The sequence below is a fragment of the Hipposideros armiger genome, unplaced genomic scaffold (assembly GCF_001890085.2).
Source record: "Hipposideros armiger isolate ML-2016 unplaced genomic scaffold, ASM189008v1 scaffold_125, whole genome shotgun sequence".
Lineage (NCBI taxonomy): Eukaryota > Metazoa > Chordata > Mammalia > Chiroptera > Hipposideridae > Hipposideros > Hipposideros armiger.
The window spans coordinates 2,163,904-2,181,193 of record NW_017731475.1 but is presented as its reverse complement, the minus strand read 5'-3'; the positions used below and the strand labels follow the sequence as shown (position 1 = coordinate 2,181,193).

Here is a 17,290-nt window from a genome sequence, read left to right as displayed (position 1 = left end):
CTCTTTCTACTTCTTTAAGATGTAATGTTAGGTTGTTTATTTGGGATTTTTCTTGTTTCTTAAGATAGGCCTGTAATGATATAAATTTTCTTCTTAATACTCTTTCCTACGTCCCAATAATTTTGATACAATGTATTTTCATTCTCATTTGTTTCTATGCATCCTCTCATCTCCCTTTTATTTCTTCTTTGACCCAGTTGTTCTTTAGTAGCATATTGTTTAATCTCCACATATTTGTGGGGTTTTTTTCCGTTTTCTTTCTGCAGTTGATCTCCAATTTCAAAGCATTGTGGTCACATAATATACTTGGTATGATTTCAATCTTCTTAAATTTTCTTAGGCCAGTTTTGTGTCCCAGCATATGGCCTATCCTTGAGAATGTTTCATGTACCCTAGAAAAGAATGTATAGTCTGATGTTGTAGGATGAAATGTTCTGTAAATGTCAATTATGCCCATTTGGTTTAATGTGTCATTTAAGGCTGATATTTCCATATTGGTTTTCTGTTTGAATGATCTATTCCCAGCTGTCAATGGTGTATTTAGGCCCCTACTATAATTGTGTTTTTGTCAGTTTCCCCCTTTAGTTTTCTTAGGAGCTGCTTTCTATATTTTGGTGCACCCTCATTGGGAGCATATATATTGATAAGTGTTATGTCTTCTTGTTGTATTGTCCCCTTTATCATTATGAAATGTCCATCTTTGTCTCTTGTTACCTTTTTTATCCTGAAGTCTGTTTTATCAGATATTAGTATGGCTACACACACTTTTCTCTGGATGTCATTTGCTTGAAGTATCACTCTCCACCCTTCTACTTTGAGACTGTATTTGTCCTTATTGCTGAGATGTATCTCTTTTTTTTTTTAGGTTTTTTTTTTAATTGGGGAATTGGGGGGATGGGAACAGTGCTGGGGAATTGGGGGAAGGGGAACAGACAAGTTGCTGTCGTTTTGTTCTTCAGCATCTTAGCTGTAGAGGGCAGTGTCAATGGCCCTCATATGTGGGATCCGAACCAGGGCCCTCTGGCTTCCCAAGCCAGTTCTTAACCGCCGCGCCACTCGGCCGGCCTGAGATGTATCTCTTGAAAGCAACATACAGTTGTGTTTTGTTCTTGGTTCCAATCGGCTACTCTATCTGTTTTTATTTCAGTTCATGTAAATTTGGGGTGATTATTGATATACGAGGATTTTTCTATAACCATTTTACCTTTTGTTTTCTGGTAGCTCAGTGTCTTTATTGTTTCTTTCTTTTGTTTTTCTTTTTTTTTTTAAGATTTTTTATTGGGGAATTGGGGGAGGAGAACAGTGTTGGAGAATTGGGGAAGGGGACTAGCCAAGTTGTTGTTCTTCAATCTTTGTTGTGGAGGGCGCCAGTCGCCATCTGGCTTCCTATCGGCAGTTCATGGCCTCTAAGCTCAAGGTGCTGTGTTCAATCTTAGTTGCAGGTGGGAGTAGCCACCATCCCATGCAGGAGTCCAACCAGCAGCCTTGTAAGAGTGCATGCTCTATCCACTGAGCCATCTGGTCGGCAACTCAGCTCAAGTTGCCGAGTTCAGTCTTAGTTGTGGGTGGGTGTAGCCACCATCCCATGTGGGAGTTGAACCTGGCAGCCTTGTTGTTAAGAGCACATGCCCTATCCACTGAGCCGTCTGGATGGCAGCTCAGCTCAAGGTGCCAAGTTTAGTCTTAGTTGCGGGTGGGTATAGACCACCATCGAACAGGCAATCTTGTTACACCAGCTGAGCCATCCTGCCACCTGTTAGCAGCTCAGCGACAGCTCAGCTTGGGCACAGCATCGCTGGCCCATGTGGGAATTGAATTGGCGGCCCCATTGCTCAGAGCCTGAACTCTTTTTTTTTTTTTTAAAGATTTTATTGGGGAATTGGGGGAGGGGAACAGACATGTTGCTGTCCTTTTGTTCTTTAGTCTCGTTGTGGAGGATGCCACTTCACTGGCCCATGTTGGTATTATCATTGCGCTCTTCCCGTGTGAGGCAGTCGCTCCCCGGCCATTGGATGGCTACTCCTGACGGCTCACGAAAGTGCATGCCAGCTGTCAGCCAGCCTCACTGGAGCCTACGCCATTGCTGGTGATTCACAGAAGCCCAGCTCCAGGTCGAGCTATTGTTCACCATCTTAGCTGTAGAGGGTGCAGCGTCATTGGCCCTCATGTGGGATCTGAACCGTGGCCCTGCTGCTCAGTGGTGGCATCCCAAGCTCTTAACCAACGCGCCACTCGGCCGGCCCAGAGCCCGTGTTCTTAAGCCAACTCTTGACTAACTGAGCCACTCATCTGGCCCTCTCCATTGTTTCTTTGCCCTTGTGTTTCTGTCTGTTATTTTAGTTTGGTGGTAGTCTATGATTTTTCCCTCTGTTTCCTGTTTTTTGTTATGTGTCTCAGTTCTGGATTTTTTTCTAGTGGTTACCATTAAGTTTATGTAAAAGAAAATTTCATATATACAGTAGTCTTTCTTCAGCACGCATCTTATCTCTATTCCCTTTTGCAAATTCAGATGTTTACCCCCTCCCTTTTTATGTTTTTATTATCACAAATTATCCCTATGTATGCTGTGAGTTTATTTCTGAGTAGCAAATTGCCTTCTTTTGTCTTTCTTTTTTAAATGTTTTTATCCTCTTTACCCTTTATGTTCTGCTTAAGTGTATAGTGCCCCATTCTGTCTAGGGGTTGCCATTTTCTGCTTCTGTCTGTCTGTTAGTAAACTTGCTCATGGTTTTGTATCCTTTTGACTTTTTGTTTCAGGTTGAATGACCTCCTTCAGTATTTCCTGTAATTCAAGCCTTGTGGTGGAAAATTCCGTCAACTTCTGTATGTGTGGAAAGGGCTTTATTCCTTCTTCATATCTAAAGGATAACTTTGCTGGATATATCATTCTTGGCTGGTAATTTCTGTCTTTCAATAGTGTGAATATTTTATTCTACTCACTCCTGTCTTGTAGAGCTTCTGCTGACAACTCTGATGGGCTTTCTTTTGTAAGTTACTGCCTTCTTTTCCCTGGGTGCCTTGAGAATTTTTTCTTTGTCATTAGTATTTGACAGCTTCAATGTAATGTGCTTTGGAGGAGGCCTGTTGAGATTGAGGTACTTAGGTGTTCTGTTTGCTTCTTTAATTTGAGGATCCAGTTTTTCTGTAGGTTTGGAATGTTATCATCGATTGTTTGAATAGACTCTCTGTGCTCTTCTCCCCCTCTTCTCCTTCTGGTATACTGATTATTCTTATAGTGTTCTTTCTGATGGAGTCAGATAGTCCTTGTAGAGTTCTTTCACTTGTTTTAACTCTCAAGTCTCTCTCTTCTTCCATCTGTGGCATATCTAGATTTCTATCTTTGATATCACTAATTCTTGCCTTCATATGGTCAGCTCTATTTCCTAAATTGGCTATTTCATTCTTCATCTCTTTCATTGAATTATTCAGCTCTAGAATTTCTATTTGGTTCTTTTATAAGTTCCAGTCTCTTTTGTAAAGTATTCATTTTGATTTTTTTGTGTGAGTTCATTATGCTGCCTATTTGAGTTTTCTTGCATCTTGTTGAGTTTTTCTAGAATTGCAATTTTGAATTCTCTTTCACTTAAGTCACATATTTCCATGTCTTTAAGTTTATTTTCTGGGGATTTTTTATTTTTGAGCCCCATTGTTACCTTGGTGATTCATGATTATTGATTACTTTGTATCTTCTTGCTCATCCACAAGAATAAATTCTGCAGCAGGTTAATATGAAGAGGTCTTTCTTTTGTTTTCCAGTAGGTAGCGCTGGAGATTTTTTTTCTCTTTCCCTGTTTTGGCTTCTTGCAGTGGAAGATTTCCTAGGGAGGTGGAAATCGTCTCTTCTGTGACCAGGTTGTCTCTGTCTCAGGGCACCACCCCCATGAAAGGGTTGATGGGTGTTGGGGTTCTCAGCCCCTGAAATCTTAGTGTTGCCTCTGCAGTCAGATGCAGAGTTGTGCACCTCAGCAGCCCTGGGTGTCCCCGCTTGGGATCAGCCATGAAAGGTGGGAACAGGCTGATGTGTATGTGGCTTTGTTCATCTCTGAGTAATGGCAACTTCCAGACCACAGCTGCCTTGCCTCAGACCATATCTACTCCCTTGTCACTGGGATTAGCTGTAGTGTGTGTCTGCTGCTCATGAGCTGTCTCTTCAGTTCTCAGGGCTGTAGATAGCCTGCTTTTTAATCAGACACTGGTACAGTTTCTTCTAGGGCCCGCAGCTGACACTGGGAGTGTACAGGGGAGGTGAATTCTGGGAGGGTTGGCAGAAGTGGCTAGGCTCCAAGTCTTTTGTTTTCTGCTTGGCAGTGAGGGCTGTTAGTGCACAGTTGTAGCACTTCTGTATTCGGTCTTTGCCCTGAGGTCTCTGCTGCACTGGATTCAGCCATATTATATGCTGATCACTCAGGCAGGATTATTCGGGGCCACAGAGAGTGCGCCTGCAGTCTCAGTCCTCCCTTCTCCTGGAAGCATCCTGAGGTCCCCATATCTGCACTTCTCCCTTCCCTCCTCCCCTATTTGCCCTGATTTGCCCACCTTCAGATGTTTCAATAAGCGGATCTCTCAGATGTGTTTGTGTGTTGCTCAGGGAATCCTTTGTTGAATTATAGCTGTTCAACTTGTTGTAATTTCAAGGGGAGAGATCGGGGGGGAGGGGACCCCTCACGCCACCATGTTTCTAACATCACCAGCACTTCTGTCCTTTGAAAGAAGAATTTTCTACATCTCCTTGTTTTATTTTGTTCTATGGTACCTAGATAACACAACCTCACATTTCATAGGTGCATGCCACACACACACACACACACACACACACACACACACACACACACACACTCAAGTAGGTCTTATTTTTAAACCAACAACCAAGAAATATTCTTATTGGCTGGTGGGTCTAACTGCTAAAACCAGCAGCAATGATTGTGAATATTCATCTTTGAGTTTTCTTAGTGTTCATAGGTGCAGCTCAGTTAGGGCTGGGGTACAGACTAGTGCATTTATCTACTCTCCTTGTGTGAGACTGGGTGTGAGCTGGTTGGCTTGGTAGCTAGGCCCAGGTGAGAGAAGCAAAGTCATTGGGGGGCCATTCTGATTTGGTTGTCCTTACACACTGGACACCTAAGCTGGCTGGTTGAACAATTTCATACAAATGATAATCAGGAGGTAAAGTTGATGAGAGTGGGAATAGTGAATGTGAATACTTTGTAGGTATTGGAAAAACACCTGTTGACAATACTCAGTACTCCTACCCTGATTGCCCAGGACAGTGTCTTCGGCTAAGCCGAGAGCATGTCTCATGACATTAATTGCTGGGTGGTATGGGCCAGGTTTCTGTAAATTGGGTGGAGGTGGAGGCTACTGGCAATGTATACAACGCCCAAGAAGAAAGTGAGTGGGAGGAAGAAAAGAGTTTTCTCTGGGGCTGTTGCAAGGCGGATGCTGGTATAATATGCTTGTCTTTTTTGAGCATTAAGCAGCATCTGCCAGGATTGTTAGCTACCGAGCAGCACATTTCCAGTGTTCATGAGGGATTTGTGTAAAGGTAAAAAGTGTGGTAAGTTTTAATATTGTTTTGGTTTTTTTCCCCTCTCTACTAGTTGCTTTTGGTGTGCATGTGGGCATGTATATGTGTGTAAAACTGACCGAAAGCTGTCAGGTCTCAGCCTATTGATAATTTTTTCTTTATTCTGTTGGATAATTTACAGCATTAACTGAGAAACAAAAGCTCAGTTTTAGCTTCTTCTTTCTTATCCCTTTTGCCCCAATTCTAGGTATTTGATCTACTGAGACCAAGGATGATGAATGACTACTAGGAAGGGAGAATTGGTCTGAAAAATGTTCAAAGGTGTCAAAGGTTAGTTTACCTTTTCTGGAGTAACCTTTGGTGTGGAAAAAGCAAGAATTTTTTATTCATATAGACCTAGTTTGAACCCTGATTCTCCTGTGCATTTGTGACACTATGCAAGTAACTGAATGTCTCTGACTTTAGGTGATTTTTAATTTTATTTGTGAAATGGGGTAATTATGCCTGCTTCCAGGGTGGTAAGGATTTAATGAGATGTTAGCAAAGAGCCTAGTGCAGTGTCTATCATATTAGTAAAAGTTGATTACCTTCAGTTTGTCACCTCTTACCCTAGCCTCCTTCTCTGCCATTGGAGTCATGGCTTACCATTCTCGACTTGAATAATCATGAGTTGTGGGTTGTGGCTGATTGAGGCAAAGCTAAGACCAGCCTAATTCTAATATTCCATGGATATTTCATTTCACTCTATGTTCGAATCTAGCATGGTAGTTAAATAGACAAAGTAGATGTGGGAAGGTATGTGTGTACTGAACCATTTACTATATGCTAGGCACAGTTTTAAGATCTAGGGATTAAGCTGTAGAGGAAAATAGAAGAAATGAATCCTGCACTCATGGAACTTTCATTCTAGTGAGGGGAGATGTAATTAACAAAATAAGTCAGTAAATGGTGGATGTATTGGGTGGTCGGAAAAACCATGATGTGTTTTGTGTATGTTTTTCATTGCAAAAATGTGTCATGACTTTTCCTACAACCCAATCGTATGGGGAAAAGAAAGCAGGTAAGGGAGATGGAGTGTGGAAGCTGTTTGTAGTTTTAAATAAGGTGAGCAAGGAAAGCCTCACTGAGAAAGTAGTTGAGCAAAAAGCTTAAAGGAGGTTAGGGGGAAGAGAATTTCAAGCAGGAGGAGTAGCAAGTACAAAGGTCTAAAGGTGGAAGTGAGCTTCATGTGTTCAAGCAGCAGGGAGGCCAGTGTGGCTGGTAGGGCGTGGCTGAGAGGAGAGGATGAGGAGAGGAGGCTGGAGATGTGATGGGGAATAAATCATGTAGGGCCATGTAGACCCTTGTGAGGACTGGGGTCTGACTTACATTTCAGCAGGATAACACTAGCTCCTGTGTTGAGAATAGTTTGAAAGGGACAAAGCCAGGTGCACAGAATTTAGTTAGGAGACCATTTTAATAACTCAGGCCTGTACCAAAATGATCACGCAGGGGTGGGGACATGGGGCATGGTGAGAAGTCGTCAGACCCTGGGAATATTCCAGAGGTAGAGCCAATAGGATTTTTCTGATGGATTGGTTGTGGGAAGAGAACGTGAGGAGTCAAGGACGACTCTAAAACTTTTGGTGCGAGACACTGGGAGGATGTTGTCCTTAAGTGGGGAAAACTGTGGGTCGAGGATGTCAGGATTTCTGTTTGGGACAGTTCTGAGTTTGAGATGTATGTTAAGCATCTGAGTAAAGAAGCTGAGTGGGCAGTTGGATACAAGAGTCTAGAGTTCAGGGGAGAAGTCTGGGCTAGAGATTAAATCTTGGGAGTAGTGGGCATGTGGCCTAGTATTTAACGCTGTGAAGCAGGATGAGATCCCGCTCGTACTGAGGGTACTGAGGACAGAAAGGAAAAGAGTTCTAAAAACTGAGCCTTAGGACATTCCAGTTTTAAGAAGCTGAGAGATTAGAAGTAACCAGAGAAAGAAGGAGGTGCTGGTCAAGAGGAAGAACAAGGGGGGAATATTTTCGAGGGAGGAGACAATGATCAGCTCTGTAAATTCTACGAGTGGCTCAAGTAAGGTTAGGACAGAATCGGCCACTGAATTTAGCACTGTAGGGGCTTTGGTGACTTTGACAGGAGAGCTGGAATCATGGAGAAGCAGTACAGCAGGGAAAGAATGAGGTGCAAAAGATGAAGTTAGAGACCTTTAAATTGCTGTCAATTTTTCCCCACTCCCAATTCAGAAGATCCTAGCCCCTCAACTTCCCATTTTTGTCATTCATCTTTATGTTATGTTACCAACTCTACTAATTTTTGCAAGCAAACTGAAATTCTTTTGGAATGGATTGGCATGCAAATAAGATGGTCCCCCAGATGAGTTTGTCTCCAGGTCTATTGGGTGTACAGGGTCCTTTATAACTGCCCTTCCCATCTGCTGGTGGAAATGCGGCCACATACCTGGTCTTGAGAGGGGGTGCTCCTAGGCACAGGTGTGTTTACATTGCCTTAGCATGGGAGACACAGGCCCTTTCAGGAGGATGCACTCAGGGCATACTCATGGGAGGAAGGTTGGAGCTTGTTCTAGTCTCCTCTTGGCAAGGTCCCAAGAGTAACTGTTTTAGCACTGTCTTGTTAAAGAGAAGGGCAAGCAGAACCCTTGACATTGGGATAAACCAGAGGGATTTCAGAGGACAGCAACAAAATGAACAATATAATGGTGCAAGGAGAAAAAAGTCAGAGCCAATGAGGAAGCCTCTTTAGCTGTGGCTGTCTCTTTTAGGGTTATGATGATTCTTGTAGGCCTCCAGAGGGTGACCTACATTTCACAAGTGACTGTGGAATTTGGCAGGTATTTCAGGGAGGTTCTTTCTTGGGCCAGGGCCAGAGGATAACTCAGCTGGCTTGGCACAGCTGGCTTCCGTTGAGGTACCAACAGAGCTCTCCTGCAGTGCACTGGACACAATTCCCAAACAGGGCCTTTTTGTTATTACCAACCAGCAACGCCTGCTGCTTCCTTCACCTCCCTCCTTATTGAGTCACTGAGGTTCACCATTTTTAGCTCCTGAAAACAAGGATTGTTTGAGAACACAGAATATGACTTTTGGGCTGTGTTAAGATGCTAGTAGGGGCCAGATAAAGGATAAATTGGTGGGGCCCCTTTTTGATGCCACTGGTGGGTTCTGGAAAGTGATACCATCCGCTTTGTTGTTCATGTGGCCTAATATATTGGACATCTACCTGCAGTGCCTTTAAATAAAATACCTTATTTTTTAGAGCAGTTTTAGGTTCACAGCAAAATTGAGCAGGAAGTACAGAGAGTTTCCATATACCTCCTGCCTGCACACATTTACAGCCTCCACCATTAGCTACATGTTGCACCAGTGACACATGTTGGTGAACCTACATTGGTACATTATTGTTATTCAAAGTTCATAGTTTACATTACAGTTCTCTCTTGGTGTTGCACATACTATGGGTTTTGGCAAATGTCGAATGACATGTACCCACTATTATGGTATCATATAGAATAGTTTCACTGCCCTAAAAATACTCAGTTCTTTGACTCTTTGTTCCTCCCTGCTTCCTAACCCCTGGCAACCACTGATCTTTCTATTGTTGCCCTCGTTTTGCCTTTTCTATTGGGTTGTCGGAAAAGTCATGATGTATTTTGTCTATGTTTTCAAAGGTCATTTATTTATATAAAGAACAAAGATCAATCAATGATATATTGCCTGTTTTGTTCGATAACCTTTTGCCATCTTTCAGTGAGCTTTATAATTCCTTGTTCATAGAAGGACCTGTCTTTATTTGCAAAAAACTGAACAAGGTGCTGATATACAGCCTCATATGAATTGGACATTATACCATGCAAAGAGTTTTGAAGAGAGTGAAACAAGTGGCAGTCTGACAGCGCAAGGTCAGGAGAGTATGGTGGGCGTGGCAACACATCCCATCCAAGCTCCAATAATTTTTGACGGATGATCAAACTTGTGTGTGGTCTCACGTTGTCGCGATGGAACACAACCCCTTTACAATTAACAAGCTCTGGACATTTCTGGATGATGGATTCATTCAAACTGTCTAATTGCCGACAGTACACATTCAAATTGATTGTTTGGTTCCTTGGTAGGAGCTCGAAAAACACGACACCTTTAAAATCCCACCATGCTGAGAGCATAACCTTCCCTCTGATGAATGTCTGCTTTCGATGTTGTTTGAGGCGAATCATCACGTCAGGACCAAGACCGTTTGCACACCACATTGTTGTAAACAATTCACTTCTCATCACCAGTTATCAGTCGCTTCAAAAAAGGATCGTTTTCCTCATGTTTAATGAGCAAATTGCAGATGTTTATACGCGTCATAAAATGAACTTCTTTGAGTTCATGTGGAACCCAAATATCAAGCTTGCTTACGTATCTCAGCTTCTTCAGGTGGTCATGAACGCTTGAATGATGGATGTTCAGTGTTTCTGCAATCTCTTGTGTCATGTAATGAGGGTTTGACTCGATCAATGCCTTTATTTTGTCATCATCAACCTCGGTGGGCTTCCCTGTCTGAGGAGCGTCGTTGAGATCAAAATCACCAGCACGGAATTTTGTGAACCATCGTTGGCACATGATGTTCTTGTAGAGCATTGTCACTATGAACTTTATGCAACTTTTCACAAGCTTGATGCACATTCTTCCCTTTTTTGGAAGTAAAACAATAAAATATGGCAAAAATGCAGTTTGGTCTTCCATCTTCAACTTGTAAAATCTCCAAAACTCAACTAAATCGCTCAATTTTTTTTAGAATGAAGCTAGAACTGTCAACTGTCAAATGACATAGTAATAACATAGATGTGAAAGACTCTAGTACTTCCAAAAATAAACTAGTGCCATCTGTTGCAAATATGCATCATGAATTTTCCGACAACCCAATAGAATGTTATATAATTGGAATCATACAGTATGTAGCCTTTTAAGATTGGCTTCTTTCATTTAATAATATGCATTTAAGTTTCCTCCATATTGTTTGGTATGTCTTGATAGCTCATTTCTTTTTATCACTGAATAATATTCCATTGTATGATTGTATTTCTCTTTATTCGTTCATCTACTGAAGGACATCTTGGTTGCTTCCAAATTTTGGCAATTATGAATAAAGCTACTGTAAACATCTCTGTGTGGGTATTTGTGTGGATGTATGTTTTCACCTCCTTTAAATGAATACCAGTGAGCATGATTGCTGGATCACATAAGAGTATGATTAGTTTTGTAAGAAGCTGCCAAACTATCTTCCAAAGTAGCTGTACCACATTACATTCCCATCAACAATGAATGTTAGTTCCTCTTGCTTCACATCATTACCAGCATTTGGAGTTATCAGTGTTTCAGATTTTAGCTGTTATAATAGGTGTGTAGTGGTATCTCACTGTTGTTTTAGTTTATAATTCCCTAATGACATAATGTTGAACATCTTTTCATATGCTTACTTGCCATCTGAATATCTTCTTTGGTGAGATGTTTATTCACATCTTTTGCCCACTTTTTTATCCAGTTGTTTCTTTTCTTTTTTATTGAGCTATATAGGGCATGCAATATTGTATTAGTTTTAGGTGTACAACAAAATTATTTGATATATGTATATATTGCGAAATGATTACCATAACTTTAGTTAGCAACTATTACCACACATAGTTACAATTTTTGTGTGTGTGATAAGAACTTTTAAGATGCAATTTCTTAGCAATTTGCAAATATAGAGTATTGTTAGCTATAATCACCATGGTGTACATTACATCCCCAGTACTTATTTATTTTATAGCTGTAAATTTGTACCATTTGACCACCTTCACTCATTTCTCCTACATCTCTCCACCCCTTATTTGTTTCCCTCTGGCAACCGCCAATCTGTTTTCTTTGTCTGTGGGTTTGGTTTATTTCGAATCCACATATAAGTGGGATCATGCAGTATGTGTCTTTCTCTGTCTGACTTATGTCACTTAGCATGATGCTCTCAAGGTCCAACCATGTTGTTATAAATGGCAGGATTTCCTTCTTTTTTATTGCTTAATAATATTCTATTGTTAATATCATACCACATTTTCTTTATCCATTCATCTGTCTATGGATACTTAGGTTGTTTCCATGTCTTGGTTATTGTAAATAATACTGCAATGAACATGGGAGTTCAGATATTTTTTCAAAACAATAATTTTGTTTCCTTTAGATAAATACCCTGAAGAGGGATTGCTGGATCATATGATTATTCTAGATTTTTAATTTTTTGAGAACCACCATACTGTTTTTCATAGTGACTGTACCAATTTACATTCCCACCAACTGTGTACAAGGGTTCCCTCTTCTCCACATTCTTGCCAACATTTGTTGTCTCTTATCTGTTTTTTTTTTAATTGGGGAACAGCAATGGTCACTGGCTACACACCACCCCCATGCCACAATGGCACAGCTGACTCCTCCAGGGAGGGAGAAACTCACAGTGGCCCATGTGGGGACCGAACCGGCAATGTTGGTGCCATCAGTATGACACTCTAACCAACTGAGCTAACCAGTCACCCCTCTTGTCTTTTTTTTTAATAATAGCTGTTTTAATAGGTGTGAGGTAATATTTCATTGTAGTTTTGATTTGCATTTCCTTGATGATTAGTGATGTTGAGTACCTTATCATGTTCCTGTTGGCCATCTTTATGTCTTCTTCGGAAAAATGTCAATTCAGATTCTCTGCCCATTTTTAATTAGATTTTTTTTTGCTATTGAATTGTATGATTTATTTATATAGTTTGTATATTAAACCCTTATAATATATATGATTTGTAAATATTTTCTCCCATTGGATAGGCTGTCTTTATTTTGTTGAATTTCCTTGACTCAGCAGAAGCTTTTTAGCTTCATGTAGTCCCATTTGTTTATTTTTTATTTTGTTGTATGTACTTTTGGTGTCAAGTCCAAAAAAATCATTGCCAAGATGTCAAGGAGCTTGCCACTTATGTTTTCTTCTAGGAGTTTTATGGTTTCAGGAATTATGTTCACGTCTTTAATCCATTTTGAGTTGATTGTTATATATGGTGTAAGATATTGGTCCGGTTTCATTCTTTTGCATGTGGCTGTCCAGTTTTTCCAACACCATTTATTGAAGAGATTGTCCTTTCCCCATTGTATATTCTTGGTTCCTTTGTCATAAATTAATTGAGTATATTTGTGGTTTATTTCTGGGCTCTCTATTTTGCTCCATTGATCTGTGTGTCTTTTTTTTTTTTTACTATACTATTTTGATTACGATAGCTTTGTAGTATAGTTTGAAATCAGGGAGTGTGATACCTCCAGCTTTGTTCTTCTTTCTCAAGATTGCTTTGGCTATTTGTGGTCTTTTGTGGTTATACACAAATTTTTGTTGTATTTCTGTGAAAAATGCCATTGGAAGTTTTATAGGATAACATTGAATCTGTAAATTGCTTTGGGTAGTATGGACTTTTAAACAATATAAATTCCTCCAATTCATGAACATGAATTATGTTTCCATTTATTTGTGTCTTCTTCGATTTCTTTATGTTTTCTTATTGTTGAGTTTTAAGAGTTTTTTTAATATTTTGGGTAATAGTGCTTTATCAGACATATCTTTTGCAAATATTTTCTCCATTGTCTTCTATTTCTCTTGACAGTGTCTTTTGCAGAACAAAAATTTTTAACTGTATTAAATCTGACATCAGTTATTTCTTTCATGGATTATGCCTTTGGTGTTTTTCTAAAAAGTGATTTGCCATACTGACGGTCACCTAGATTTTCCTCTATGTTGTCTTCTAGGAGTTTTGTAGTTTTACATTGTGCATTTAGGTCTATGATACATGTTGAGTAACCATTTGTGAAGGGTGTAAAGTTTCTGTTTAGCTTCATTTTTTTGCATGAGGACATCCAGTTGTTCCAACACCATTTGTTGAAAAGACTACCTTTCTGCATTGTATTACCTCTGCTCTTTTGTCAAAGATCAATTGACTCTGTGTGTGTGTGTGTGTGTGTGTGTGTGTGTGTGTGTGTGTGTGTGTGTTTCTGGGCCCTCTATTCTGTTCCACTGATCTATATATATATATATATGTCTGTTTTTTGTTATTACTGCAGCTTTATATTAAATCTTGAGACTGGGTAGTGCCAGTCCTCTGATTTTGTTTTCTTCAATGTGTTGGCTATACTGGGTCTTTGCCTTTCCACATATACTTTAGAATTAAGTTGTTGATATCCACAAAAATAACTTGCTGGGATTTTGACTAGGATTGCATTGAATCTATACATCAAGTTGGAAAGAATTAATATCTTGATAGTATTTAACCTTTCTATCCATGAACATGTTATATGAGGTCTGACAATTAAGTTCATGAACTCATCTTAGAAAAAGTGCTACATACCTCATTGCTGAATATCATTATGGTCACCTTTGAAGCTATACACTGATGCCAGTGTCTAGTCCACCCTTCAAAGCAAGTTTGGAACTCCTTTTCTGGAATGACCATCAGAGCTGTTGTCATATTACCCTTGATGTCCTGAATGTCATCAAAATGTCTTCCTTTCAATATTTCCTTTATCTTTGGGCAAAGAAAGAAGTCATTGGGGACCAGATCAGGCCAGTTATTTGTTTATTGGCTAAAATCTCCCTCACAGACAGTGCCAGTGTGAGCTAGTACATTGTCATGATGCAAGAGCCATGAATTGTTGGTGAAAAGTTCAGGTCATCTAACTTTTCACGCAGCCTTTTCAGCACTGCCTCAATGTCCTGAATGGATTAAAAAATGTTTACCTTTCATGGTTATTTTGAGTTTGGGGAAGAGCCAGAAAGAAGTCTAACAGTGCCAGATCTGGTGAATAAGGTGGATGAGGACACACCATAATGTTTTTATTTGACAGAAATTGCCACACCATAAGTGATGTGTGACATAGAGCCTTTCGTTGTGATCACAAAAAACGGTGAATGCTGCCGCCGAGTGCCATCCAATGGAAAGTCAGGGATCTTCAATACAGGAAGCGGCACGTGGAACCTTAATAACAGCGTGTGACAAATTTCAGCTTGTTCAGTGCAGTCAGGTGTGAGCTATGGTTGAGAGGTGTGTTTTAAAGTGTTCCATAAGTCATTCTCCATCACAACAACACTCCATGTCACACATTGCTTCTGCTATATGGTGATTTCTGTCAAATAAAAACATTATGGTGTGTCTTCATCCATCTTATTCACCAGATCTGGCACCGTTGGACTTCTGGCTCTTCCCCAAAGTCAAAATGATTCAGGACATTAAGGCAGTCAGAGTAGCACAACAAAAGACACTCACAAAAGAGGACTTTCAGAACTGCTTCAGAAAGTGGCAAGAACAATGGGATAACTGTGTTTGAAATGAGGGGGACTATTTTGAGGGGGGTTAATGGCAATGTGTCTTTTACTGTAATAAATTTTTTTTTTATTTAAACATTCACCGTATTGTTTGATCATACCGCATAGGCCTATTCAAGTTGTTGTATGTGAGATTGGTAGATTGTGTCTTTCAGGGAATTGGTTCATTTCATCTAGATTGTCAAATTTGTGGATATAGAGTTGTTTATAGTATTCCTTTTTTATCCTTCTAATCTTCATGGGAACTTTAAAAATGTCCCCTCTTTCGTTTCTGATGTTAGTAATTTGTGTGTTCTCTCTTTTTTCCTTAGTTATCCTGGCTATGGGCTTATCAATTTTATTGATTTTTATTTTTGGTTTTGTTGATTTTTCTCTATTGATTTCTTGTTTTCAGTTTCATTAATTTATATCCTACTACTTATTATTTTTTTATCTGCTTACTTTGGATTTAATTTGCTCTTCTTTTTCTAGTTTCCTAGGGTGGAAGCTTAAATTATTTACTTTAGACTTTTTTTTAAAGATTTTTTTTTTAATTGGGGAATTGGTGGGATGGGAACAGTGCTGGGGAATTGGGGGAAGGGGAACAGACAAGTTGCTGTCCTTTTTTGTTCTTCAGTCTAGTTGTGGAGGACGTNTTTTGTTCTTCAGTCTAGTTGTGGAGGACGTTGCTTCACTGGCCCAAGCTGGCACCATCATTGCGTTCTTCCCGGGCGGCGAGGCAGATCAGTTGCCTGCTTCTGGACGGCCGCTCACGGTGGCTGCTGGCTGCTCACGCTGGCTGCTGGCTACACACGGTAGCCCATGGCAACCCATCTGCCGTCGCTGGCGACTCACGGCAGCCCAGCTCCAGGTCGAGCTGTTGTTCAGCATCTTAGCTGTAGAGGGCAGTGTCATTGGCCCTCATATATGGGATCCGAACCGGAGCCCTCTGGCATCCCAAGCCAGTTCTTAACCATCTCGCCGCTTGGCCGGCCCTAGACCTTTCTTTTCTTAATATATGCATTCAATGCTGTAAACTTTCTACTACACTGCTTTTGTGGCAATATACAAATTTTGATAAGTTGTACTTTTATTTTCACTTAGCCAATAATATTTAAAAATGTCTCTCAAGATTTTTTCTTTGTCCCATGTGTTACTTAGAATTGTGTTGTTTAATCTTCATGTATTTTGGAATGTTCTAGTTATCTTTCTGTTATTGACTTCTAGTTTAATTCCACTGTGGTCTGAGAGTATATATTGTATGATTTCCATTCTTTTAAATTTGTTAAGGTGTGTTTTATGGTCCAGAATGTGATCTATCTTGGTGGATGTTTCATGTGATCTTGAGAAGAATACGTATTCTGCTATTGTTGGATGAGGTAGTCTGTGTATGTCAATTATATCCAGTTGACTGATGGTGGTATTGAGTTCAACTATGTCCTTACTGGTTTTCTGCCTGCTGGATCTGTCCATTTCTGACAGAGGTTGTTAAAGTTTTCACCTAGAATAGTGGATTCATCTATTTCTTCTTGCAATTTTATCAGTTTTTGCCTCATGTATTTTGATGCTCTGTTTTTAGGAGTATGTACGTTAAAAATTTTTATATCTTCTTGGAGAATTGACCCCTTTATCATTATGCAATGCCCCTCCTTATTCTTGATAACTTTCCTTGCACTAAAGTCTGCTCTGTCTAAAATTAAAATAGCTACTCCTGCTTTTTTTGATGAGTGTTAGCATATCTTTCTTTATCCCTTTACTTTTAAGCTATATGTATTTTTATACTTAAAGTGATTTTCTGGTAAACAACATATAGTTGGATCTTTTTTAAATCCATTCTGACATAGTTGTCTTTTAATTGATATTTAGACCACTGACATTTAAAGTGATTATTGGTACAGATTGATTAATATCTACCATAGTTATTACTGTTTTCTATTCATTGCCTTTGTTCTTTGTTCCTAGTTTTGTTTTCTGCTATTTTTATGCCTTTTGTGGCTTTACTTGCATTTTTTTTAACATAACTACCTGCCTCGGGTACTTCCAACTCTATGCAGCTTGATGTGAGCCATTGTGAGGCTGGGCCTCTGGTTTCAGTATTTTTCCATGCATCACATGGAAAAGCAGGCACACACAGTCTGTCAACCTGACTTCATCCCTTTGGACAGCAGAAGCCTGTGCTTTCACCATTTCCTGTCCTTAAGATAATGGAAGCAAAGTATATCATTACAAAGAAAAACTCACTTTTCCTGTCTTGGTCTAAGAGGTGGAGGAATAATGGGAAGCAAAACAGTTGAGGTCATCATGGTGTCACTGCTAGGCTGGGACCTGGAGGCAACCTTTGCAGTATCAGGGTAAGATTCACATCAAGGAGACTCCCTAGTTCTTCCTTGGCCCATGATGGATGATGAGTGAGTGAACATT

The 17,290-nt window shown here is 40.0% G+C and overlaps 1 protein-coding gene across 4 annotated transcripts in view; it reads left to right on the top strand.

Moving 5' to 3' along the window:
- Positions 1-17,290, top strand: part of TMEM45A (transmembrane protein 45A) — an 86,261-nt gene that overhangs the window by 18,410 nt on the left and 50,561 nt on the right. For 3 of the 4 annotated variants that reach the window (XM_019648332.1, XM_019648333.1, XM_019648336.1), the window contains one exon: positions 5,772-5,854. The exons of the other annotated variant lie outside the window; for it this stretch is intronic. In XM_019648332.1, coding sequence (XP_019503877.1) covers positions 5,836-5,854 — 19 coding nt within the window. In that variant the 5' untranslated portion in view covers positions 5,772-5,835. The remainder of the gene's footprint in view (positions 1-5,771; positions 5,855-17,290) is intronic. 4 annotated transcript variants of the gene reach the window in all.